The sequence below is a fragment of the Haemaphysalis longicornis genome, unplaced genomic scaffold, assembly GCF_048455015.1.
Source record: "Haemaphysalis longicornis isolate Haplotype H1 unplaced genomic scaffold, Haemaphysalis longicornis Haplotype H1 scaffold_8, whole genome shotgun sequence".
NCBI lineage: Eukaryota > Metazoa > Arthropoda > Arachnida > Ixodida > Ixodidae > Haemaphysalis > Haemaphysalis longicornis.
The window spans coordinates 116,282,493-116,304,898 of NW_027526445.1; the positions used below are offsets into that span (position 1 = coordinate 116,282,493).

The window sequence follows — 22,406 nt, forward strand, 5'->3', positions numbered from 1 at the left end:
GCGGGAAGGCGCGGGAATTTTTTACCTTGGGAGGACCGCGACGGAAGAGGAACAGCACGAGATGCAAGAAAGCTAAGGGAGGCATTTGCTTGGCAAATGTCGACAAAGACTATTGTCTCTTGTGGACATTTGTAACTAAAGGAGCAGATACGTGGCTATTTTTTTTCCTCATGGCAGCAGTCATTGTCACCAGCTAACTCACTCAAGTGGTTATGTTGTCATGCCATTATGCAGCTTTAATTTGTGGTAAAAGTCGAGCTTGTACATCGCGCTGCATGTAGTGGTTGTCACAGTCCACCATTAATGCACTACGTCCACGACAAGCGATACACCACAAATTCAATACTGCCGTCCAAACTCTTTGTGCCGTTACAAATCTCTCCCTTTTCAGTGGACTGCTCGTTCAACACCCACTTGTCTTTTAAGTGCGAATGCACTTCTTAAGCGAGCCTGAATCGTCCGCCGCCGTAGTCCGCATAGCAACAGCTGCGGGTGCGCGCGCTCCTCGTCTTCCCTAGCAACGGGGGGAGATGGGCGCGCGCTGCCTGGCCGCTGACATGGCACATACCCACGTGGGGGATTGGCCAGGAATCGGGCGTGAGAAGGGCTAATGCACCCGCTTAAAGGAGTACTGACACGAAATTTCAAAGCTGAGATCCGCTCTAGCAACAAGTACAACGACAACACAAATAGGTGTCTGTGAATAAATGCATCTTTCTTTCTTTGTAGTTGTGTGTGTGTGTGTGTGTGATCTCTCTTTCGCGAACATTACCGAACCGCGCAAATTCAACTCGTGCATTCGCACTTTCACATTCTTCCTCTCGGGGAAATGCGGGGAATTTTTTTTAAGTGCGACCCCAAACCTTCCACCGCCGGCGGCGCCGTCCGTCCGCAGTCCTCTCTATATAAAAAAAAAACAGCATCCGGCGCCAGGTTTCGATCCGAGGACTTCACGGCCGCAGCGCGACGCTCTACGGACTAAGCCACGGACGCAACGCTGATATCAGTGTTAGTAACGCGCCTTATATCTTTAACGCATTCAAACTACGTCAGCGGCGTGCGTTGGCGACTCAGCGGCGTTATAGCGGCTTGATAACTGCGTGGTGTACACGTGATACTACAAACCCGATGGAAGAGATGGAAGAGAAGGCGGCGAGGCGGTGGGCTGCGGGGGCCGAGCGCAAGCGCCGCAAGCGGGCCGACAACCGTGCATTCGCACTTTCACATTCTCCCCCTCGGGGAAATGCGGGGGAATTTTTCTTACTTCGTGTTCTCGTCACGTGGCATATGAAAGGAGGTTTAAAGATGGGAAGAGAAAAGTAGGAAAGCAAGAGAGACAGGGGCTGCAAAACGCACAGATATTCACGATACCAATAGGTTTTGAGTCTACAGGTATGCATGCAGTTCAGTTGACAGCAGAAAGTCCATCAGTGACCTGTAGCATCTATCTTCCCGCACCCAGCGGTTGTAGTCATCCGGTCTATCCCACTGCAGATCGTGAGCGCGTTGTCTCGAGCTGTCCTTGTCCCCGCGCACGTCCACAAAAGCTGCTCACCAGTGGAGAGCAAATCAAGAGGCAACACGACAGCACAGCTGTTACATATTGCTCACCAGTGGAGAGCAAATCAAGAGGCAACACGACAGCACAGCTGTTACATATTTAAATTTTTATTAAACTTCCAGGAAACAGGCTTATAACTTCTACTCCGCACCAGCAAGGAGGGTGATCACTGAGGGGGCAATCGTAAGGACCACGGGACGCCTCTCAGCGGGTGCCTTTTACAACACAGTCCTCGGCTGCAACAGAGGCACCAAACGGGGAAGAAAGAAAAAAAGTTTTTAAAAAATCTCCGGTGTAGTCAGCGACACTAGCTGTAGCAGCGCGTGCACACGAAACGTGCAGAACACAATGCATTCGTACCACTCTACGCGGATCGCCGTACACAAATCGCCGTACACAACTTCCGAAGCAGGTGAAAGAAAAGAAACAATGGGGCAATTTCAGCCACTTTTGGTGACGAGGTGGCAGCACTTTTCCACAAAACGACCTCAGACCACATTTCCGCAGTGAACCACGAATTACGTAAATTTTCTCAGCATCCTCCCACTCACACTCTCAAGTCCATCCCCGAGGAAAAAGGGAAGCCCCAATTTAAAAACAAAAATTAAACCATCAAGCTGCGCACATGCAGCCAAGCTGTCAACACAGATGCCCTATTCCAACCACTCCCTTTCCGCGGCCCTGGTACACAAAACGTCAACGCATGCTCTCTTGTGGACTTGCCAAATAAAGTGGAACACAGCAAGCAAGCTCTGCCGTTGCGTCAGGCTCAATTAGGGAGGTATTTGCTAACACACCAGCCTATTAGTTAGGCAGCAACACTTCTTTCACACCACACCATCAGATCCAATTCAGCTGGCATCGTCGCGCCAAGTTTACTCGAAGCAAGCAGCTGGCCCTGACAGAGTCAGCCCTACTACTACTAACAGTAGGCCTGGCAGTACCAGCTATGATTACCGTACATTGCGCAAGTACCTAGCAAATCACAATCGCTGCACAGGGCCCACACGATGACTCTACTATCACAAACTCTTCACATCGCAGTGCACTGTCCTCGCCAACAGCTTACAAACAATAAAAAGGGGTAAGTAAAAAAAATAATGCTTGCTGCCCACTCAAAAAATTGGCCCTCCGGCCTTGAAATTCCATCAGCCTACCCCAGTGCCCGGGAGAGCTAATAAAATGAATGCACCCTTTTCCATTTCATTGTATAAACAAAAAAAAAAAAAAAAACCCAACTTGCTAGATTTTTGTGCGGCAACCATTGGACTGCAGAGAGCACTCGACTCGATGGAATCGCAAACTTTCTCGCTAAAAGAAGAACTCGCTGCAGTAGACCCCCACAACTGTCAGAAATCCCTAAAGTTCCGACGATCTTCCAGCCAAATCTTTCATCGTTCACTCCACCTCGCCACACCGCGCTGCCCTGATGGCGAGACAAAAAAGCAAAACGACCCATCCCTCCAAGCGCGCGTGGTCATGACTGCCACAGTACACCCCCGGCACATTTGCAGGATACAAAAATACAGCAGCATAAACCAACAAGGGCAGCGAGAAAAGGTTTTCCTCTACCACAGTTGGTCATCAAGTGCCACCACTGCTGCAACCCCCCCAATAGAACAAACTCAGTGGATGGCTCACGTCGTGGCACAATTGCCGAGAAGGGGAGAAAAAAAGAAAAGGGAAAGGCAACGCCACCCCAGAAGTGCAGAGAGCGGAGGTGGGGCGGAGAAGCGTTTGGCCACCCGTGCACACGCACACACGCACGCACGCGGCGTGCCACTCTGAAGCCGCCGTGTGCCGTCATCGTCACAGCGAATGTTCCTGTCGTCACCCGGAGCCGACCCTTGTTTCCGAGTCAGAGTCATAGGAGCCAGAGCTTGAGCCTGAGGGCGTCCACCCCGTTCAGGTAGTAGCGAAAGAGCCTCTTGTCGCGCACAAAGCCCAGATTCTCGTAGAGCCTCAGCGCAGGCTTGTTGGTGATCTCAGTCTCAAGCACCACCTGTGAGCGCAAGCAGAGAGGAGGGAGGCAACGCTGCTTATTAAGATGGCCCAACTGCATTCAAAATTTCGACCTCTTGAAAACACTATTTCCATATAGACTGCCTAAAACGAAAGCAAGATGCGCAAAATACAACAGCTGAAATGCGCGCGCGGACGCTGCAAGCGGTCGGTCAGCAAAAATCTCCGATTTTGAAACCGAAATCAAGAATGCGGCCGCTGAAGTGGCGCTGCAGCCGGCCAGCAAGTGGCCGGATGGTCAGCAGCTTGAGAGCAAGCCTGTGCGCAAGCTCTACGTGTGCACGGGGCAGCAGTTGGGTGAAGCAATTGCAGCAGAGCTCGACCGGTTCTCCAGCTGCCTGGCTGGCCAGAGCGAGAAGCCCTGGACGGTGGAGCGTCACAGGCACGTCATCGCTGTTTACGTGATCCGCCGGCAGGTGCAGCAAGATAGGTAAGCAGCGGAGCTTTTTAAAACGCTTCTGCCTGATCAACGAGGCATTTCACAGGGCTACCACTCATGTCACAGCTTATTTGGTGGTACTTACTACACATTAAAAATAAATTTGGTCGAGCTGAAATCTGAGTGCAGTTGGCCTTTAAGAAAGGAAGGAATACTGCCTCAAAGGCCGCCAAGAACTCAGTTGGGTTGTCAACGTGCTGGTGGTGTCATGTCCTTCAAGTCAAGGATCACCACTGGTCATGAAACTCGTGCTTACGAGTACAACCCTGATGCGAAGCAACAGTCCTCGCAATGTAAGAAACCCCAATCTTCACAACCAAAAAAGGTGTAGCAAAATGTGCGCTCATTGCCTACCGTACTTACCCGATTCTAACGCGCACCTTTTTTCCGCAAAAATAGGCCGAAAAATCGAAGCGCGTTAGAATCGGATACGAAACCGAAAATGCCCAAACAGCTGAAATTTCGTTCCACCCATCGCCATCTCAAGAAGGCGCCAAAGCTTTTAGCAACAATTTTTCGGATCTAGGCGCCAAGGCTTTTCTTTTGGCGTTCACACAAATCGTCAAATCATTCCACTTGCGTGCTTGATACCAGCAATGGCAGCAGAGGCAACGAAGGTGCGCCGCTTCCGAGGCTTACGAGCGGCTCCCACGCGTTCACAACGAGCGGTTGGCTGAAGCGTATGCCTCTGGAGAAGCTCACGGGATAGGCATGCGAGGCGTTGGCCACGATCCCATCGAACATGGTTGAACGTTCTTTCAGAAGTGTGGCATCGCGAACGCGCTTGACGGCACCAATGACGAGATGTTGCGGTTTGCGGAAGGCGACAAGGAGCTCTCGGAGAACGACGAGGAGTGGGATGAGTGGGATTACTTCGGGGAATAAATCGTCCGTTTCTCTCGCATTCGTTGTTTTTGCTCAGAAAGTTCCTTGCGCGTTACAAACGGAGGTGCAAGTTTTTTCGGATTTTTGCCTGGAAAATCCGGTGTGCGTTAGAATCGGGGGCGCGTTAGAATCGGGTAATTACGGTATTTTATGCATTCATGACCTTGCGTATTGAGAGTGTGTTCCCACAGGCTTCGCCATCTTAATAAAGAGTTTCATAGACCGGGTTTTGAAGGTGTCTGAGAGGGGACATTCGCTGGAAGCGACTGCACATGCTGCGCGCTAAAAACTGGGTTCTCCCCATCAACAGTGCATCCTGTCCTCGAGTGCTCCTTCCAAGAAAGTTCACCGACCGAGTTCACCTACCCTAATCGGCAAGTTTAGCTCCTGCAGACTTGGCCCTCTTCCAAAACGTGACATCCAGCTCAAAAAGTCGTCATTTTGACACCACTGCAGAGATTTAATGAGAACCCCAAAGGGTGCTTGATGTGCTTCACAAGGAAGAATTTGAGGTCCCATTCTAGCAGTGGAAGGAACAGTGGCAGTGCTACACCTCCTAAGGAGCTCATTTCGAAAGCACCAATGTGGACACAAATGAAGGCCTCCTTTGTAAACAGACCTAGTCCCAAAGCTTTTTGATATCACCTCACATGTACTATCTCTCTTTACTGCATTTTAAAGGAGCCATGAAGAGAAAACACAAGTTTGGTTCATTCAAAAGACTGCCTCGTTAGAATCATACTTGCACCACTTTTAACGTAAACTTCGCTCAAATAAGACACATAATGAGGAAAAAAGGGAATGCCCATGCGACCCCCTAGCTCATTTCCCGCAACAGAACCTATGATGTCATACCAGACAGCTCTGTGATTGGCGGAAGGCGGAAAAGGCAAACGCAAATTAGGCAGAGCTTATAAGCTTGCCGAACGAGCTATTTGCGCTTAAATTTAGGGCACATTCTTTTGAAAGCCCCAAGAATGGTGGGAAAAACAGTGGAAGTTACGAAAGCACACGTAAACATAGAAGTACCGATGCGTGTACTGCTGTTGGTACTGCGCGCACTATGCTTGGTTTAGCTGCACAGGACTGCAGAGCTTTGGGGTTGTTTCAGACGACACTGGCCGATTGGTGCAAGTGACAATGTCTTACGTGACCGTATTTGTCGAGCGAGCACCATGTTTCACGAAGCGATTGTCTCCATGAACAAAACAAGCCAGGTAAAAATACGCCCACAAACAAACCAAAGGCACAGAATGGCTTGCTGCGGTGTGGTGGCACCATCTAGGTTCACGAACAATAAACAAGGCCCTGTAATGTCACTGCAGACCATGACAACGCGCGATTTAGCAGGAAAATCAAAATTTTAACTTACGTTAATTAATTTCTCAGTGAATAAAGCATCGTTTGCATTCGGACAAGCGCTGGGGGCACTATAAAACACGAAATCTTTTGAATAACACAAACTTGTGTTTTGTCTTCATGGCTCCTTTAAAAGCTTGAGTAGCACCTTCTATTACTATAATAAAGTTTAAAAATTGCAACACAGATATCTTCCCTATTGAGTAACGCATAAAACCAGGCAAGCGGAAGTATCTCAGCTTCAGTCGCGCCAAACTACGACAAGAATGCAACCAGAGGCACCAATGCTGTGCTGTCGGTTCCCGCCCGTCCTTCTTGCCACCCTTTGTTCGAGTGCAGTCAATTCACCACCCAAGTCTCCCAAAAAGTTGGGCCGCTCAATGGCTAGAAGCTTGCAAGAAGGTCAGCACAGCGTGAACGGAAATCTTTCACTTGCAGGGGCGTCGCTAAGACAATGTGTTCAGCTCAACATGTAAACTACTTTACTATCTGGCATTTTTTATCTCACTGATGCTGCTCACAAGTGCAGACATAAACACAGGAAGCTGGAAAACTTTGCACTGCTTTTCACTATGTGCAAACCCAAACAGTTGTCTCCTATGCATACCCGAATGAACGCCTTATGATGATACTAAAGCAACTGACAGCCTGTTATGCAGTCGAGAACCTGACAAGTTTGAGCTGCATCTAGAACCCGCTGCAGTGGCTCAGTGGCTGGGGCGTTGCGCTGCTGAGCACGAGGTCGCAGGTTTGATTCCCGGCCGCGGTGGCCGCTTTTCTGATGGAGGTGACAAGCAAAAACGCCCGTGTGTATGAGATTTCGGCGCACGTCAAAGATCCCCACGTGGTCAAAATTAATCCAGAGCCGACGCCGACACCTTCGTTGCGTCTGCGCGTTAAACCACAGAATCAATCAGAGCAGCATCTAGCAAACTTGATATCTGTCGCTGCAAGATCCATTTTAACCCTTTGATGCCCAGTGTCGCTAAGAGGCAACAACTCAATATTTTTTTTTCTCTTGCACTTTGTGGTTTTCTTGACATTTAACAGCATCTATCGGCAGACTAAGGATCCTGGACCTTCAAAAATTAAAGAAGAGAGGGCAGCACGTACTCCCGTGTGCTAAAAAAATATTGTTTACACGTGTCAACTCGCATCGAGCCCGGGTAGCTCAACGGGCCAGTGACAGGTAACCGAAATGGTTTAATTTCGTTGTTATTACAAATGATAGCAATACAAACTTTAAGCTGTTGTCTTCACTTGAACCATAAATCATGGTGACCAAGGTAGGTGTTCTCTTGTTCAACTGACATATGGGCAGCCAGTGCCCAATGTTTCCCAGTGCCCAGTGTGTTGTAGTGTCCATCATAATGAACCATTTTTTTTTTTCTGACTTCATATTTGTGATGTCAGAAGTCCTTTTAGATCATAAAGAACTTCGCGCATGCTTAAGCAAAATAATAAAGTTTTGGGAATCAACGGGTAAAATGGTGAACAGAAGGAACAAACACCTTACATGGGGTATTTTTAACCTAAGCTGACTAATCTGCTTCAAGAGTTGTGGATTTGAGATAGTCATTACAGTCACACCCTGTTGTAACGAAATATTATCGGATTCCCAGCGAACGTCCATAGAAGCCCATGTATTTCATATCTCCCGGCAACAAGATGTTTTTGGAAAGCTATCCTACGTTAACAAAAATCGTTGCAGTCCGGTCGCCATTTTATCTATCTGCAGTGTACAAGAAGTGCTCAAATGCATTTTTCTTTTAACTCAAAGTGCACAAACTTCTGCCACAGGGCACTTGCTTATTTGTTTACAAAAAAAAAAAAAAAAGGCCGTGAAACAGGCGGAACTAGAGGCAGCCTTGCAGCGACACTTTCAGGGGGCAACACATGGTGAGTCATGACGTGGCTTTGGCTTGGGCAACACCAGCCGGCTACCACTGAACAGCGCGCATGAATTTGTTGTGTGGGCAGCAATCAGCATCTTCCCTCTCAATCATACGCACAAGTTTTTATCGCTACGAGATAAGGCAGCCATCGTTTCCGAAGTCAGTGGACCAAGCGGAGGAAGGGAGGATGGCGTCGACGAGTTTGGAACCGCCTGCAGCTCGCTCTACCATTTTGAAAAGCAAGGACGCCACCCTTTAATTAATGGTGCATGTGCGCAAAACAAAACAGTGACGGCTGTGGCCTTTCTGGACGTCAACAAAGCGGTGCTCACCTAGTTTTGTAAACAGCATTCGAACAACGAGGTGCCACTGCCTAGCAAAGTACGTCAACAGAAGAAGCTGGACTTCATTTGTGTGCTCGGACATACTCGGACCAAGGCAAAAAACGTGAAAGGAAGGTGAACCCGTGGGATGTTGTAGATGCAACTGGCATGATTCTATCGTTCTCAGGTGCATACGACTACCAATGAAGCACTTCTTGTAGTGCGAGAGCTGAGTTGTGAAGTTGCTGCAAGGTAAGGCTCGCAAAGTAATATAACCACCCTTCGGAAATAAATTTTTGCTTCGCGGGTGATTTTTCTGTTGTTTATGTTTCATTCTCACGGTAACGAAATTCCTGCAAAAGCTAATTTTTTGGCTTTCCCCAATGGATTCGTTACTGCGGGGTACGCCAGCAGCCAGATGACACGAAACATCCATGCCCGCAGTAACACCACTCTTAGGGAACAAAAATTTGCGCTAGTGGATAAGGTTGCAGAGTTTTAGCACCCGAGAAGTTTGCAGTCTAGACTACAACGATGCGTCCGCAACAAAACGCACGCTCAACAATGTCTTGAACAGCAAATATGGCATGACAATGATCACCAGAACCCAAGAAGCCCGGTTTTTGACGCTGGCCCCACCACGGTGTCAAGCAGCAGCACTCACCTCATCAGCGTCGTCGCTGATCATGGCCCGTATAGCTTTTAGCACCAGTGTAGAACCTGGAAGAGGAGAAATAAGTGTTACAAACACTGTTTTCATACATTTTTAATGTGCTCAGAGCTGGCCTAAAAGCCAAAAGGCTACCCACACTCAAGTTTTCATGAATGTGCACTCATGGACAAATGCAACACAATCAAGAAAATCTGAACCAGAATACACAAATAGCGCCATTTGTTTCCATGCAAGTCATATCTCAACCACATGCATACCTTAACTACACTAACAGAGTTGGGAGATGTGGCTTTCCAAATATACCATTATTGGGCCACCGTCACGAACAGCATTTTTCAATTTTACATGTTCTGGTTCATATTTTTGTTTCACCGTGCCCTGAGAACACATCGCTGCTCCATGCAATAGCAAGCTGGGGATTTCTGAACGTGCACGCAGGAGAAGACTCAGATTGGAGATCAGGTCTGAGATGATAGACTGACAGAAGACAGCGAGCTGAACGGAAGCCACGCATCTCCGGTGGGCTGTGTTTGCTGCAAGCCGTTCGTGCCCCCCCTCCTTTTCTGGTCACACGACCGGATGGCAAGAATCGTGAACGCCTTTCAAGCCTAATGCTCGCATGTTGTGTAAGATACAAAATAAATGATGGTGCTTCGACAGTACTGTCTCCTGTGTCCTCATATTGGCAAACTCCACTGGGCCGCTGTAGCGTGGCTAATGTGCCAGGAGCTAGCGTAATGGCCTACACCGGACAGCCAGCTCGGTCGCCCACAAGAACCCACTGATGTGTGCCATTCGGTTGAGTCATGGTTATCCATCGCTCATGTTGCTTAGGAGCAGACTCAAGAGAGGGAAAGAGAAAGAGAGTGAGTGGTGTGAACAGCATCTCACTGAATGCTCTTACTCATTCCTCTGAATTAGTTTTCTTTTCAGGATTGCCTTTTCTCCCCCCCCCCCCCCCCCCCCCCCGACCTTAGCAGCAGTGTGTGAACAAGCCTGGCTGCAAAGTTCTGCCACCGTGACCATGGTGAAGGAGGGGCCAAATGTTCCTAACAGGCCACACAGGTGCTTAGTAGGCCCCAGAAATGACTTCCGGCCTCATAACAGAATCAATGCACAGCACTCATACAGCTCTAACTGCAACCAGGCATAAACTTCAAATGATGACAAGTAAAACAGGTTAGCCGAGTTAATGATCAGCGCAGAGCAAGTGAAACATAGCTACTTTACCATCCTCCTAAAGCCGCAGCCTGCAACACAGTGGGATGCTTAGGCAAAGGGATTTCCAAACAACTTCACCCCACGTCTGCATTAGCATGAGACCCCAGAAGAACTCTCCCACAAAATGGTGCAGTGGTCAAGACATGTGGCAGTGAAGCATAACGTCAGAAGCTTGACATCCATATGGTAGTAGTACAAGCCTTGGTGCACGCAGGAGAGTCCCACATGGTCTGAATTAGCTTCAATGCTTCTGGAACAGTCTGTCTCATAGGCCTACTGCTTCGAGACCATAACCAGAAAAATGACAAGAAAAATAGTAGCTATGAAGTAATGTCTTCATTAGAATTACGGGGCACCAACTCTCTTCTTGTGGCAACACAATTCCAGTGTGCCATCACATGCAGTGATGTCCCCAAAAATGATCTAGCAGTGCACTCTCGTTTTAAATGACATTCTTAAAAATGTTGCAGGGAACATGTCTTGTTTATGCTTTGTTACCAGCACCCAGCCACGCCCAGCTATCTAATCTTGTTCAAAATGAGCACTTGTTTGCTCTTTGTGTTGTGTGCCACGCCAAGCAGTCTTGTTTTACAGGGAGAAGGTTTCACAGTGTCGTCACGAGCCTAGACAGCTCTTTAACGTTCCTAATATAATTCTACGATTCCGCAAAGAATACTGCCGAGAAATAAATGCTCGCGGGGCAAATGCGCGGCATTAAATTAGTCAATGCTCAACTGCACACACCAGTTTGCTGACTGCTTCTTTGATGCTTGTTTTATTGTTTGTGGAGGAGAACAACTTCGCTCCAATAAGCCTTGTTTTCTGAAAAAACCCTACACCTACTTTGGCTATGTGACAATATCAAGCCTTAGCTCTGAGAAGTTGAAAAATCATCACAGTGGTTTCTTACAAACACATAAAAAGACACTGAACTGAATCAGTCAGTCTTATTTGTGGCAACATGTCACAATTCAACTGACATAACCTGTTATTTCTTTACTGAGCAACAGTATGCCACCTCAGTTTATCTGTAACAGGTGGCACAAGAAAAAAAAAACATGCCACGTGTCCAACACACCAACTGTCACAACGATGTCACACTTCCTTGCAGTGTATGTTGAAGCTGCCTCACATTTTGAAATTTTAATTCTCCACAATTTTACGGTTAGCGTCAATTCTTTTTGCCACACAATGGTTGCACGGGCCAAACATGCCAGAAATCCCTTGCTGTTAACACTGCAGACTTCGTAGCTGACATTGGAAAACTGGCATGGGGGATGGTGCGGGGGGAAACAGCACCCTCAAATGCACTTTTCTCATTTAAGATGCCATGAAGACAAAATGCAAGTTTGGTTCATTGGAAAGGCTGATTTGTCCTGGAAACAACGGTATTAATTTTATCGCAAACATCGAACAAATAATGGAGATATTAACGAAAACATGTGAAGCAGTGCAAACTGCCCTGCCGCTTTCCGGCAACTTTTCTATGACGTCACGAAATCACGTTTGTGTGATTGGTGGCTGTCGACCTAAACCACTGCTAAACACGTGACTGGGCAGTTGTAGTGGGGCCTCTGTGTCTGATCGCATCAGTTGAATGCTAACGTGCAGTTTCCACTCTGATAAAAAACTGTTTTAGTGCTGGCCCATATGACAGTCCTGCCCAAAAACACATAACTATAGCGTGAAATTTGAAAGTTGTTCAATACTTCTTGCATTTTTTCAGTCAAAAAACACCTTTCATGGCTAGAATAGAGCATGAGTTTTCCTGACGTCTGCCATGAAGCTACACGGGCGGGTATTCAAACAAACTTCCAGTGCATCATTAGCCTCTGCAGCCTTGCTTACCGTCAGTCCCCCCCAGATGGCACTAGCATACTGAGCCGTGGACCATTACCCATCGTTGCTTTGATTTTGACCGTATTTGCACCTGGCTTGTTTTTGTTACGGTAGAAAGTAATCGTTTCGTGAAACATGGGCTATGCTCAACCAACAGGGTCACGACAACGTTGCTTACGCCAATCGGCCAGTGTTGTGTAAGACAACTCAAAAGCGGCGAACTGCTGTGCAGCCAAAACAGGCATAGTGCGTCCAGTACCAACAGCACTGCGCATCGGTACTTCTATGTTTATGTTTATTTTCGTAACTTTTATTGTTTACCCCACCACTCTTACTACTGTAAAATGAATATGCATTACATTTCAGTGCAAATAGCTCCTTCAGAAAGCTTATAAGCCCTGCCTAATCTGCGTTTTCTTCTGCTAGCCTCAGCCGACCACACAGCTGGGCCTATGACAACATAGGTTCTGTTGCAGGAAACGTTTGTTGCGGGAAACGAACTAGTGGGTCGCATGGCCATTCCCTTCTTTCCTAATTATGTAGCGTATTTGAGCAAAGCGTGCGTTAAAAAAGTGGTGTGACTATGATTCTAACGATGCAATCTTTCAAATGAACCAAACCTATACTTTGTCTTCACGGCCCCTTTAAACAAGGTGTGCATATTGGCCAAAAAAACTCTTGACATGGCAGCCTCTGCGTTCTCAATGCTCATAGTAGCTCCCTTCAGTGTCACTTCTCAAAGCGAGGCAGGGGGGATGGGGAGGAGGAGGAGGCGCACCTATCTTCCGCTTGCGGTACTTGGAGTCCACGGCCAGCATGGCAATGTAGCCCCGCTTGACCAGCTTCTTGTGGACGTCCAGCTTGCACACAATGGCCCCCACGCACTCCTGTCCGTCCATCGCCTGCACCACGAGGGGGGAGAAAAAGGGGCTGTGTCACAACACACACCACCAGGCACAGCCGATACAAACGTCAGACACTCACTACTGGGCTGCTGCTCAACACAGGCTTCCAGTCGGGCACATTTGAGCATGTTATCATTGTGTCAACACTGAATTTTGCGCGACGTGGGGGAGGGCAGGTCTGAACTGCGTGCCCCACAACTAGTGTTACACAGCGGCAGCAGCATTCAAGACGCCGGCCTCTGTTGCAGTCCTGCCACTGTCACGTAAACTCTGTGCTATCTTTGGTAGAAGACACAAAACTAGCACTAGCACAGCAAAACAGTTTGTGACAAGGGATTCCACAGCCTCTCCGAAAATGACTTAAAATGGTCCTTGTGTACAATTTCCCCACTGGATTTCTTTCTAGCATCAGAGCAAACACGTAGTACCTGCACTAGGCACTGAGCATCTTCAGTGCTCCCTGAATTCCGCAACGTGACCAGTACCTTAACCAGTGGAGTACCAGTGGAGTGCCCAGTGGGTACGATGAATAAAAATTAAAAATGCAACGTTTCTACAAAGATGAATCCAATTTCACAAAGACAGCAAACGTGTCCCAAATGGTTTAAAACCGCAGCAAAACAACACGAAAAGCCCAGGCACATTTTGTACACAATGGGATAATTGTATGATGCCCTTGCCGTGTAGGAAAAGGCAATTGACGCTGCACCGTCAAGCAAAACAAGTCCAGCCACACCTCCCCACTGCGCACAGAAACATTTCTGTTCAGATATTCACACAAAAGAATGTTTTCTGCATCGTACAACCATATCACCAGCTGTTGAACTTTACAACATTTCTCAACTGTTTTTCACTCGAGAAATAACCAATTTCTCTACTTTCATTCCATAGGGCAATCAACAGATTTCCACCAAATTATTCCACAATTCCTCTGGTGACGGGGGGGGGACACAGTAAAGATGCAACTGCCACTGACATGAATTCGTAACAGAACTCTCCACAAGACAATAGTTTTGAGGCTCAAATGCAAGCCACAAAAGGGTTAAAAACTCCAATTCTTTCCGTTTTATGCCCCACACCAGTAGCGCTCTAGTCCTGCAAAGCAACAGCCCCAGTGCGACCTTTCTGCCCACGGGTTGCTATCCATAATCCAGATCTCTCCTTCTGAAAGCAGACACAAAAGAGGAAATGCCTGCTGTGATCGCAATGAGTTGAAAAACAGCTGTGACCAGGCAGTTCAAAGCCGAGTGACAAAACCCAATTGCCACATCCACTACAGCAGAGTCCCGGCGACAGTTGCATGCGGGCTGCGTAAATGCACTTTCCCCAAAAGCAGCGGATGTTCGGCAGTAATTTAGAGCATTGCGCCTTAGGGCAAGTTGGAATGTGCTCTTGTGCGGAGCGATGACGTCAGTGAACAACAATGAAAGGCCGCGATTACAGCAGGGAAAGCCATCTTGGCAGCAATAGCAGGATGAGCAGCTATCTTAGCAGCTATCTTACGTATGCTATGCCAACCGTAACTCGAAATAATCATGCCCTAAACCTCGCCCCATTTCATGCACACACCAATGATTCAAATTTAGTTTTTTTGTCCAAGAACGACAGAACAGTGGAATTTACTGCCGGGTCAGATTAGGAGTGCATCGATAAATCAATTTCTGCCTTTTCTTGAAAGTCGTGTCTATCAATAGTTCCTTGCTTTGTTGTGTTGGTATGCGCGTCCCGTCCTGCAGTGCCCGCTCATTGGATGTATAACGATTTTTCTGTGTACATTGGCATCGGGATTTTGTTCTGAATGGAATTGCTATGTGTGTATAGTTTATTGTTTTTGTTCCCTGGAGTGTTGCATTTGTAATCACTGCTCTGTATTTCAACCACTCCTGCTATAGCCCTTCAAGGGCTGCAGTATGCAAAAATAAATTAAAATAAATAAATAAATAAATAAATAAATGAGAAGCGGTCTGTAAAACCTGGGCAAGCCTAGCTGCTGTGTGCAGTGCTCTGAGAAGTTACCACACATTAAAGGAAGCTCAGTCAAGACTCAGATTAGAAGAGAAAACCGCAAACAACTGCCTACAACCAATCGTCAATGCGGCACTCCCCCTCATCTACGAGGCGCTAACAAGCCTAAAACTGCCCATATCAGAGCAGCCGTTGTGCGGGAAACCGTATGCGATGGGAAAGGCTCAACCATCTGCTTTGCATAACTAGCGTGCCTGGTTCAAACAAAACAAATGACGTCGTGTAAAAACAAACTTCCCATTCTATTCAAAGGTCTCAACATTGGGCCTTAAAGAGCCACTTGAACAAACTACGAGGCCCTAAATATCGCCACTCAAGCCCCGCCTGTTGAAGAGTCTTAAAAGGCGCGCGCAAACAGACTACGAGGCAGCTTTAAATATCACCGCCAGTCAACAAAAGCAGCCCAGCGCACTTTTCCAAAGCACGTACTTTGCAGAATGCAAACTGTTTTCAACAAAAATCGCCGAGCGATGCAACGAAAACAAGCCGCGGAGGAAGCAATCTACTTATTTCGGGGAAACTCGAATAACACCTGTGGGTGGTGGGCAAGCAAGCAAGCACCCAGAGGTGGAAGTTAGTAAAGAATGCACACACAAAGGGCATGCTCAGAATGGGGGCAGAAAGAAAGTCTTCCTGCAGAGACAATCGCTTTGCCCCTCAACATACGTCATCGCTCTGCGGCAGTAAACACCAGCGGCTTGGCAGGTGACGTGACGCGAGACGTCACAGACTGCCTGTCGTGCAACAGAGACTGGAATGCCAAGGCGCCCGGGCCCAGGAATAGCTCCCCACTGACCCAACTCTGCCGAAGCTATTTTCGGAGGCCAGCGTGTGTTTGGAGCCCCGTCGCCTCGACCTATCCGCACAGAACTTGAGCCAGCGCCAGAGGCCAGAACAAAAGGCTGACCGACCGTGATCTCTGTTCCTCCCCCGGCGCGAATGACCTCCAGAATTAAATCTCGTGCACTGGCACTCTGCAGAAGCCCCGATCACAAGCGAGAGTGTAAGCATCCCGCCTGCAGAAAGGCTGCTCGAGACAACCATCTTCCCTGACTAGTTATTGAAAAATATGCCACTGAATGAGCCACGCAATGCTTTCAAAATGACACACTGCCAACACCGTAAATCAGTTCGTAGGGTATTTAGAGGTTTGCCTCTGACCATAAAAACTGGAGACAGACCCTGGATACAGGAGCAAATAATTAGGTTAATGCAAACAAAGGTAACTGTAACTGAAAAAACTGTGAAGAAATTTGGGGAATCGTCTACTAATGAGCTAGCATTCGTACGCTGCTTCTCTTTTAGCGTGCAGCACTTAAGCACCCGCTCCTGTGGCTTCGCGGCGCCATCGTCCCTCGTAACACGGCGAACAAAGAGGACGCTGAAAACGAACGAGATAGAAGGAGCAGAAATGTGACGGAGGAAAGTGTGGCAAAAGTGTGAGGGGGAGGGCGGGATGCCGAGACAGCGCGAGACATGCTCTCCGGCGGTCACGCGCTACGAGATAACCGAAGGAACAAAGAGGCCACTGAAGACAGAAGTCAGCAGGAAGCCAAAGAATGAAGGTATGGCAAAATACTTGAGACATGGTCCGCCGTGGCGACGCACTAGAAGACAATGCCCGAGTATATCGCGAGACTGTGCGTTCACTGATGAGGCAATCACTTCGTGCGATGCAGCACGTATGCACTGTCACCCAGAAGATTGCAGTTCTCCCCTGCGCACAAATTTCGCATTAGGAAGTATCGTAATCGTCAGCCAAATTTTTTGGTGGCACCTTGTGTGTTCACTTTTATTCTTTTTTGAGTTAATTATGTCAGGGTGCTGGATTATGTAGACCTTTGTCATTCTGTCACTTTCTTCACAGTTTTTTTTTTTCCCGCGGCCGGGAATTAAACCCGTGACCTCGTGCTGAGCTTCAACAAACAATTACTTGCAGTATTCCAATCACCTAATTTCACCGATTACGCATTTCTGTGCAGATAAAAGGAATGTCACGGCTGGAGTACTCAGCAAACAATGCCAATGCATTCGATGCTTTGCCCCTTGCACGAGGCAGTTATTGACACGGGAAACCACTTGCACTGTTTCCAGGTGCGCACGGCAGTCACGCAGGCGGCCGAACAAAGTGGGAAAACCAAAACAAAACAAAAAACGAGAGAAATGAGAAAGAGCAGGAAGACAGGGGAGGATGCATCTTTGTCGGCACCAGAGAAGCCACTCTGTGCACACAAAAAATGCACCTGGACATCGCCTAGCAACGGAGACACGCACTCGTTTTTCTTGCTGGCCTGGAATTCTTTCACCCAGGAGGTTTCTCCAGAACCACAACATTTTTAGGAATGGAACACCTCATGCTCTTGCACGAGAAAAAAGGAAAATCCCCAAAACGTGAACAGAGCGGCCGCCAAAGGAAAAAGCCCAAGGGGTCGTCTACAAAATTGCTTGCGCACAATGCCCCACTAGTTACGTTGGGGAGACCAGGAACTTCCCGGAACGCCTCCGCCAACACAAAAACGACGTTCGCAAGTCCGACACTCAGCGCAGTGCATTGGCTGAGCACTGCGAAAAAGCTGACCACAGGATGAACTTTGACGGCGCGCAGGTGATTGGCACCGAAACCCATTACTCACAAAGATTACTTCTTGAGTCCTGGTACATACAAGGGAACTGGCAAGGCCTGAATAGATCCCTCGGAGCCCTTCCCACCGTCTATGCCCACGGCCTCCGACGCGCAAGGGCAAGATTCCAGTAAGAAAAAAGAAAAAGAAGAAGAACGCTGCTTTTGTCGTGCACAGTCACCCCTGATGAAGGAGCCGAGTTGGCTCCGAAACGTTGGAACCGCTTTGAATAAACGCCCTTGGTTGGTGTATTTGCCTCTTCAAGTTTAACCCAACCAGACAGAGTTCTGTCGAAGGTGTTCACACTCAGAGCCAGTAGGTTATGCAATGCCACCAATAGTTAATACATTACTTTAATAATGATGCTCGACTGCTTTCAACAACCCCACATGCCACTGAGCCCATGGCCGCTTTTATTATGGCCACATCGAGTGCTTCTTTTGTGACAGAAGCCTCTTGCCGACACCAATTTCGGCTGAAATGAGTTTATGTCTGGAGGCTACTAATCCTCCCTCCAAGAACAAAAAGACCACAGATTGGATAGACCAACATCAGTCCTGTTCAAGAACTAAAGAGAATGTGCCTTCGCGATTCATTCAGTGGATGGCTCAGCCATCAGGAGTATCAGTAGAGGATGGAATGGGAGTAACTGCAATGCAGTGGGACAAAGTGAGGAAGAGGATACCTTTCAGCACTGGAAGGATGTAAATATGAATGCGTGATGACTTAACTTTGTGCTAGCTACAAGTCTGAAAACACGATTGACGAACACTGACTGGTGGGGTAGTCGATACTTGGACATTTTTCCCGCACAGCAGCGTGTTCACATCCCTTCATTACTGTGCATGAAGAAAGACCCGAATGTGTCGCAAAATAGCTCCAATAAATGCGTGCATCACTTCTTCCCCTCCCGTAACGAGCTCTCTCCTCCCCATGTAGGAAATTGAACCCCTGCATATGTAGATGTGCACAGCGCACAATGTTGTCGGGCGCGCTCACAGCGGGTGATGAAGCAATGCGCACGCACAGTCGGTTTGACATGCACGCCAGCAAACCCCTCACTTGATCTTCTTTCACACAGCAGCAAGCATTATGACAGAACTCACATTGAAAGCTTTTTGCTTTGCGGTATGTAGCGGCGAACAACGGCAAAGTTCAGGAGGGCACGACTGATCAGACCCAAACTGACTTAATGTCTGTATGGCAGTTGTGACTAAGCACTGCTGCCTCGCTAACTTCCGGTTTATTGTGACGCAAACAGCCGCCACTTGTTTGCATGCCTGAATCGCTGCGAGAGAAAATGACGAAAGGAAATTCAACATTTAACCGATGATTTCCCAGTATTTAGGCATCCACAGTTTCCAAGTAAACATTCAGAGGGTTACGGGAAGGTCAACTTTCATTGCAAACCAACTGGCTAGTTGTCTTCAGTGTTCATTTAAAAGGCTAACTTAGTGAAAAAAAAAAATCGACCTTTAAAACTGACATTATTGGGAAGTAGAGGTGTCTTTCTGGCCTATCCTGTGTTTTTATTATTCCTTGAATACGTCAGCCGAGCCGCAACACCTACTTACCCTGCCAAGGCCTGCTAACATCGTCAGGAATCGCATATTGATGGGACGCCGAAACAGCATTTATCAGCCACTCTCGCCTCTCATTCTAGGACCATGACCAGCTGGCTCTAAAGCTGATCTTTTTAAAAATGAGCGACCATGTAAAAACGGCCTGAGGAAATGCCGTTTGGAATGCTCTACCAGGCCTAAGCCTCTCGTGGTTACAGCACATATCACTGCCTTAGGCACCTTTTATGCGCTTTTGTGTCCAGAAAAGATGCTAACTGTATTAGTGGAATTTAATAGCAAGCACCAAATTAGCATTTATTTTACAGCCTGATTCATGCTTATGACTTAATACTAGGACAAAGCCTTACATTTGCATTGGGGCTTTATCAAATACACGCCTCACTTCACAACTCTGGCCCTCATCACCGAAATGGTATCTGTGCCCCAAAACAGTTTCAAACAAGCGAAATTTTGTTCTCTCGCGTTGCGTACCAGGGAGACTTTTTCCGAAACTCCACTGTAGCCTCATCTGATACCAGTTCGCAAGGAAAAGCTCACTTAAATGCAAACAATGAGCTCACTTTTCATTTTCCTCGGACGGATGCGGCCTGATGAAATATCTACCTGCCAGTCCTACAGAACCAACAGCTGGGAGAGAGCGCCTACAGAGCAGAGCAGGTTGTTTTGTTTGGGTTTTGAAGGCAGCACTGAATGTCGCCATTTCCAAGCTCAAATGCTACATCTGCCGACGCTACACTTAGGCTATGTGCTGTAGTGGAGGGCTCTAGATCAATTCACAGCAACCTAGCATATCCTTAATGTGCGTCAAGCTCTCGACACGGGAAAATTTTGGGAACTGAAAGCGCAAATTAGATAGACATAGACAAGAAAGGAGAACACAGGACGAGCGCTCGTCCTGTTGTCTCCTTTTTTTTGTGTCTAATTTGCGCTTTCAGTTCCCATTATGCATCACCAACAGGCCCAAAACACGACCTTTTTGGGAAAGTTTTCTTTTTGTATCCACTACAACAAACCGCCACCGCAACCAGCTCAGAACCTGCATCCTTTTTCGAAAACTCAACACCCAAGATCTTTCTACTCGGCAAGGGAATATATTATTTGCCCAAGTACGATGGTCAGCACGGCACACGCACCATCATTCTCCAAATAGGAGCAAAGGACCGCTAAACCAACATTTCACCTTTCCATTCAATTTTAATGCCTAATCAGCACACGTCACCTCACCCTGAATCCTAAAAGTCTGAGTGACTGGGGATACCTACTTTGCCGACAACCTTTGGGCTCACCTCACCCATCGGTACGCCTATCAGACTAGCAGGGTTCAGCACATATGCCGGAAGATAACGATAAGGTTTCAATGTGAAGGCAACCCGCTAGGAAGTCCCGGTAGCCATCGATTCTCGGAGCGCGAGCACGATAACCCAGGAAGAAAAACGGAGCAGACAGAAAGGTTGTCAATGCTCCATTCCGCTCCCAGGATAGGCCGTGTACGAAATTTGGTTTAATAACGCGCTGGAACACAGGGAACGCGCGCTGTTAGCCTCCCGGCAGATAACTGCAGCAGCAATACGGGTCTTGGCGCTGGCGACCTTGATTTTTCTGCGCGCGAGGGTCACGTGGCAGGCAGCCTTTCGAAAGCACGGCCTGCTGCTGCCATCGGCCCCCAAACGCGAAGGTTGCTCAGCGCACAAACCACGACGCGCAGCTCCCCCCCCCGAAAAAAACCCTGGAAGCTGTCCAGCGCGCACGCACGCACACATGCATACTCGCGCGGAAACAGAACGGCGCTTTGCACCCTTTTCGTGTCGACTGCGGCGTTGACCCTGAGCTGCCGTGAACCCTGGGAGCGCAACACGCGCTCTCCAACCTGAACACGCGCACGAAATGTGCAGCAGGCGGTACAGATCGAGCACCCACGCACATGTTGAGAGAAACCAATAAAACGAGTATGCACCGCAGCAGCCACTCGCGACAAGCTGATGAGAATGGCGGCAGTGCCCGACAACGCATGCTTACCAGAAAGCACAATCGTGGCCAATTGTGAATGAAGTACCGGTACGTGTATATGGAGTAAGGTTCGGAGAGGTCCTTCTGAAACAGGCGCATAATGTCTGGCATCTGCCGCTCGGACTCGTACGCGACGTACGCGATGCCGTCGCACGGGGGGCTCGGCGGCGGCGCACACACACCGTCGGCGGCCACGCGAACATCACTGGACGGGGGGCTGGGCGGTCGCTGGCCGGCGGCCGACTCCGGCGAGCTCTCGCCGTCGTGCCAGTGCACGACACCGTTGAGCTTGTCCGCCGCCGAGGCGACAGCAACGACGGAGCACCCATTGGGAGGCGGCGCATCACAGCGGCGGCTGAGGCTGAGCGTCTTCTTCAGGTGCGCCGCGAGCAGTTCGTCAGACACCTTCCAGAAGTCGTCCTCTTCATTGGCGCCGTCGGCGAGTCGGTCAGCTGCTTCGGAGCCGAGGCATCCCGCCGTGCGATCGCTGTAGCCTTCTAAGCCTACTGGCGAATGGGACGCACGGCCGGGCTCTTCCATCGTTCACGGACACGAGCTCGGGGGCTCCGGCTCATACTTCGACGCTCGACTCCAACCGACGGCCGCACTCTCCATCCAACGATCGGCGACGCTCACTTCCGCGGCATCGCGCGACGTGCGACGGCCCCAGCGAGATAACCAAGATCAAAAAGTGAGCGCTTTCGCCTTTTAATCGCACAGCACGAGACGTGCGCTGCCCGTTTCAGCACGATTGTCGAGGGGTCCATCACGCATGCTCATTACGGCGATGTGTTAATGTAACGCTCCGCGCAATACGCACGGGCTGTGACGAAACCGCGCGAGATCGAGATATGAAAAAAAAAAAATTAAACAAACCACCTAATGTCCGCGGTATTGGCTCCTTGAACGGACTCTAGCTAAACCCCGTTTTAGATCGAGTCACCGTGCTCGTTAGGCGGCCAGGAACAACCACCTCCACCCACGTTCACTTTTGTCGCGGACGTTTTCTTTTGTTGTTGGCGTTAACGGGTTGCAGACTATTTCCGGT

The 22,406-nt window shown here is 48.6% G+C and overlaps 1 protein-coding gene across 1 annotated transcript; it reads right to left on the reverse strand.

Moving 5' to 3' along the window:
- Window positions 1-1,650: 1,650 nt before the first annotated feature.
- Window positions 1,651-22,249, reverse strand: LOC144149509 (uncharacterized). Its single transcript, XM_077681112.1, has 4 exons — window positions 21,368-22,249; window positions 12,996-13,119; window positions 9,149-9,204; window positions 1,651-3,563 (listed from the first exon to the last, which is right to left on the reverse strand). Exons 1-4 carry the CDS (start codon window positions 21,896-21,898, stop codon window positions 3,426-3,428), a joined length of 849 nt encoding a protein of 282 aa, XP_077537238.1. The 5' UTR covers window positions 21,899-22,249; the 3' UTR covers window positions 1,651-3,425.
- Between the last annotated feature and the right edge of the window lie 157 nt (window positions 22,250-22,406).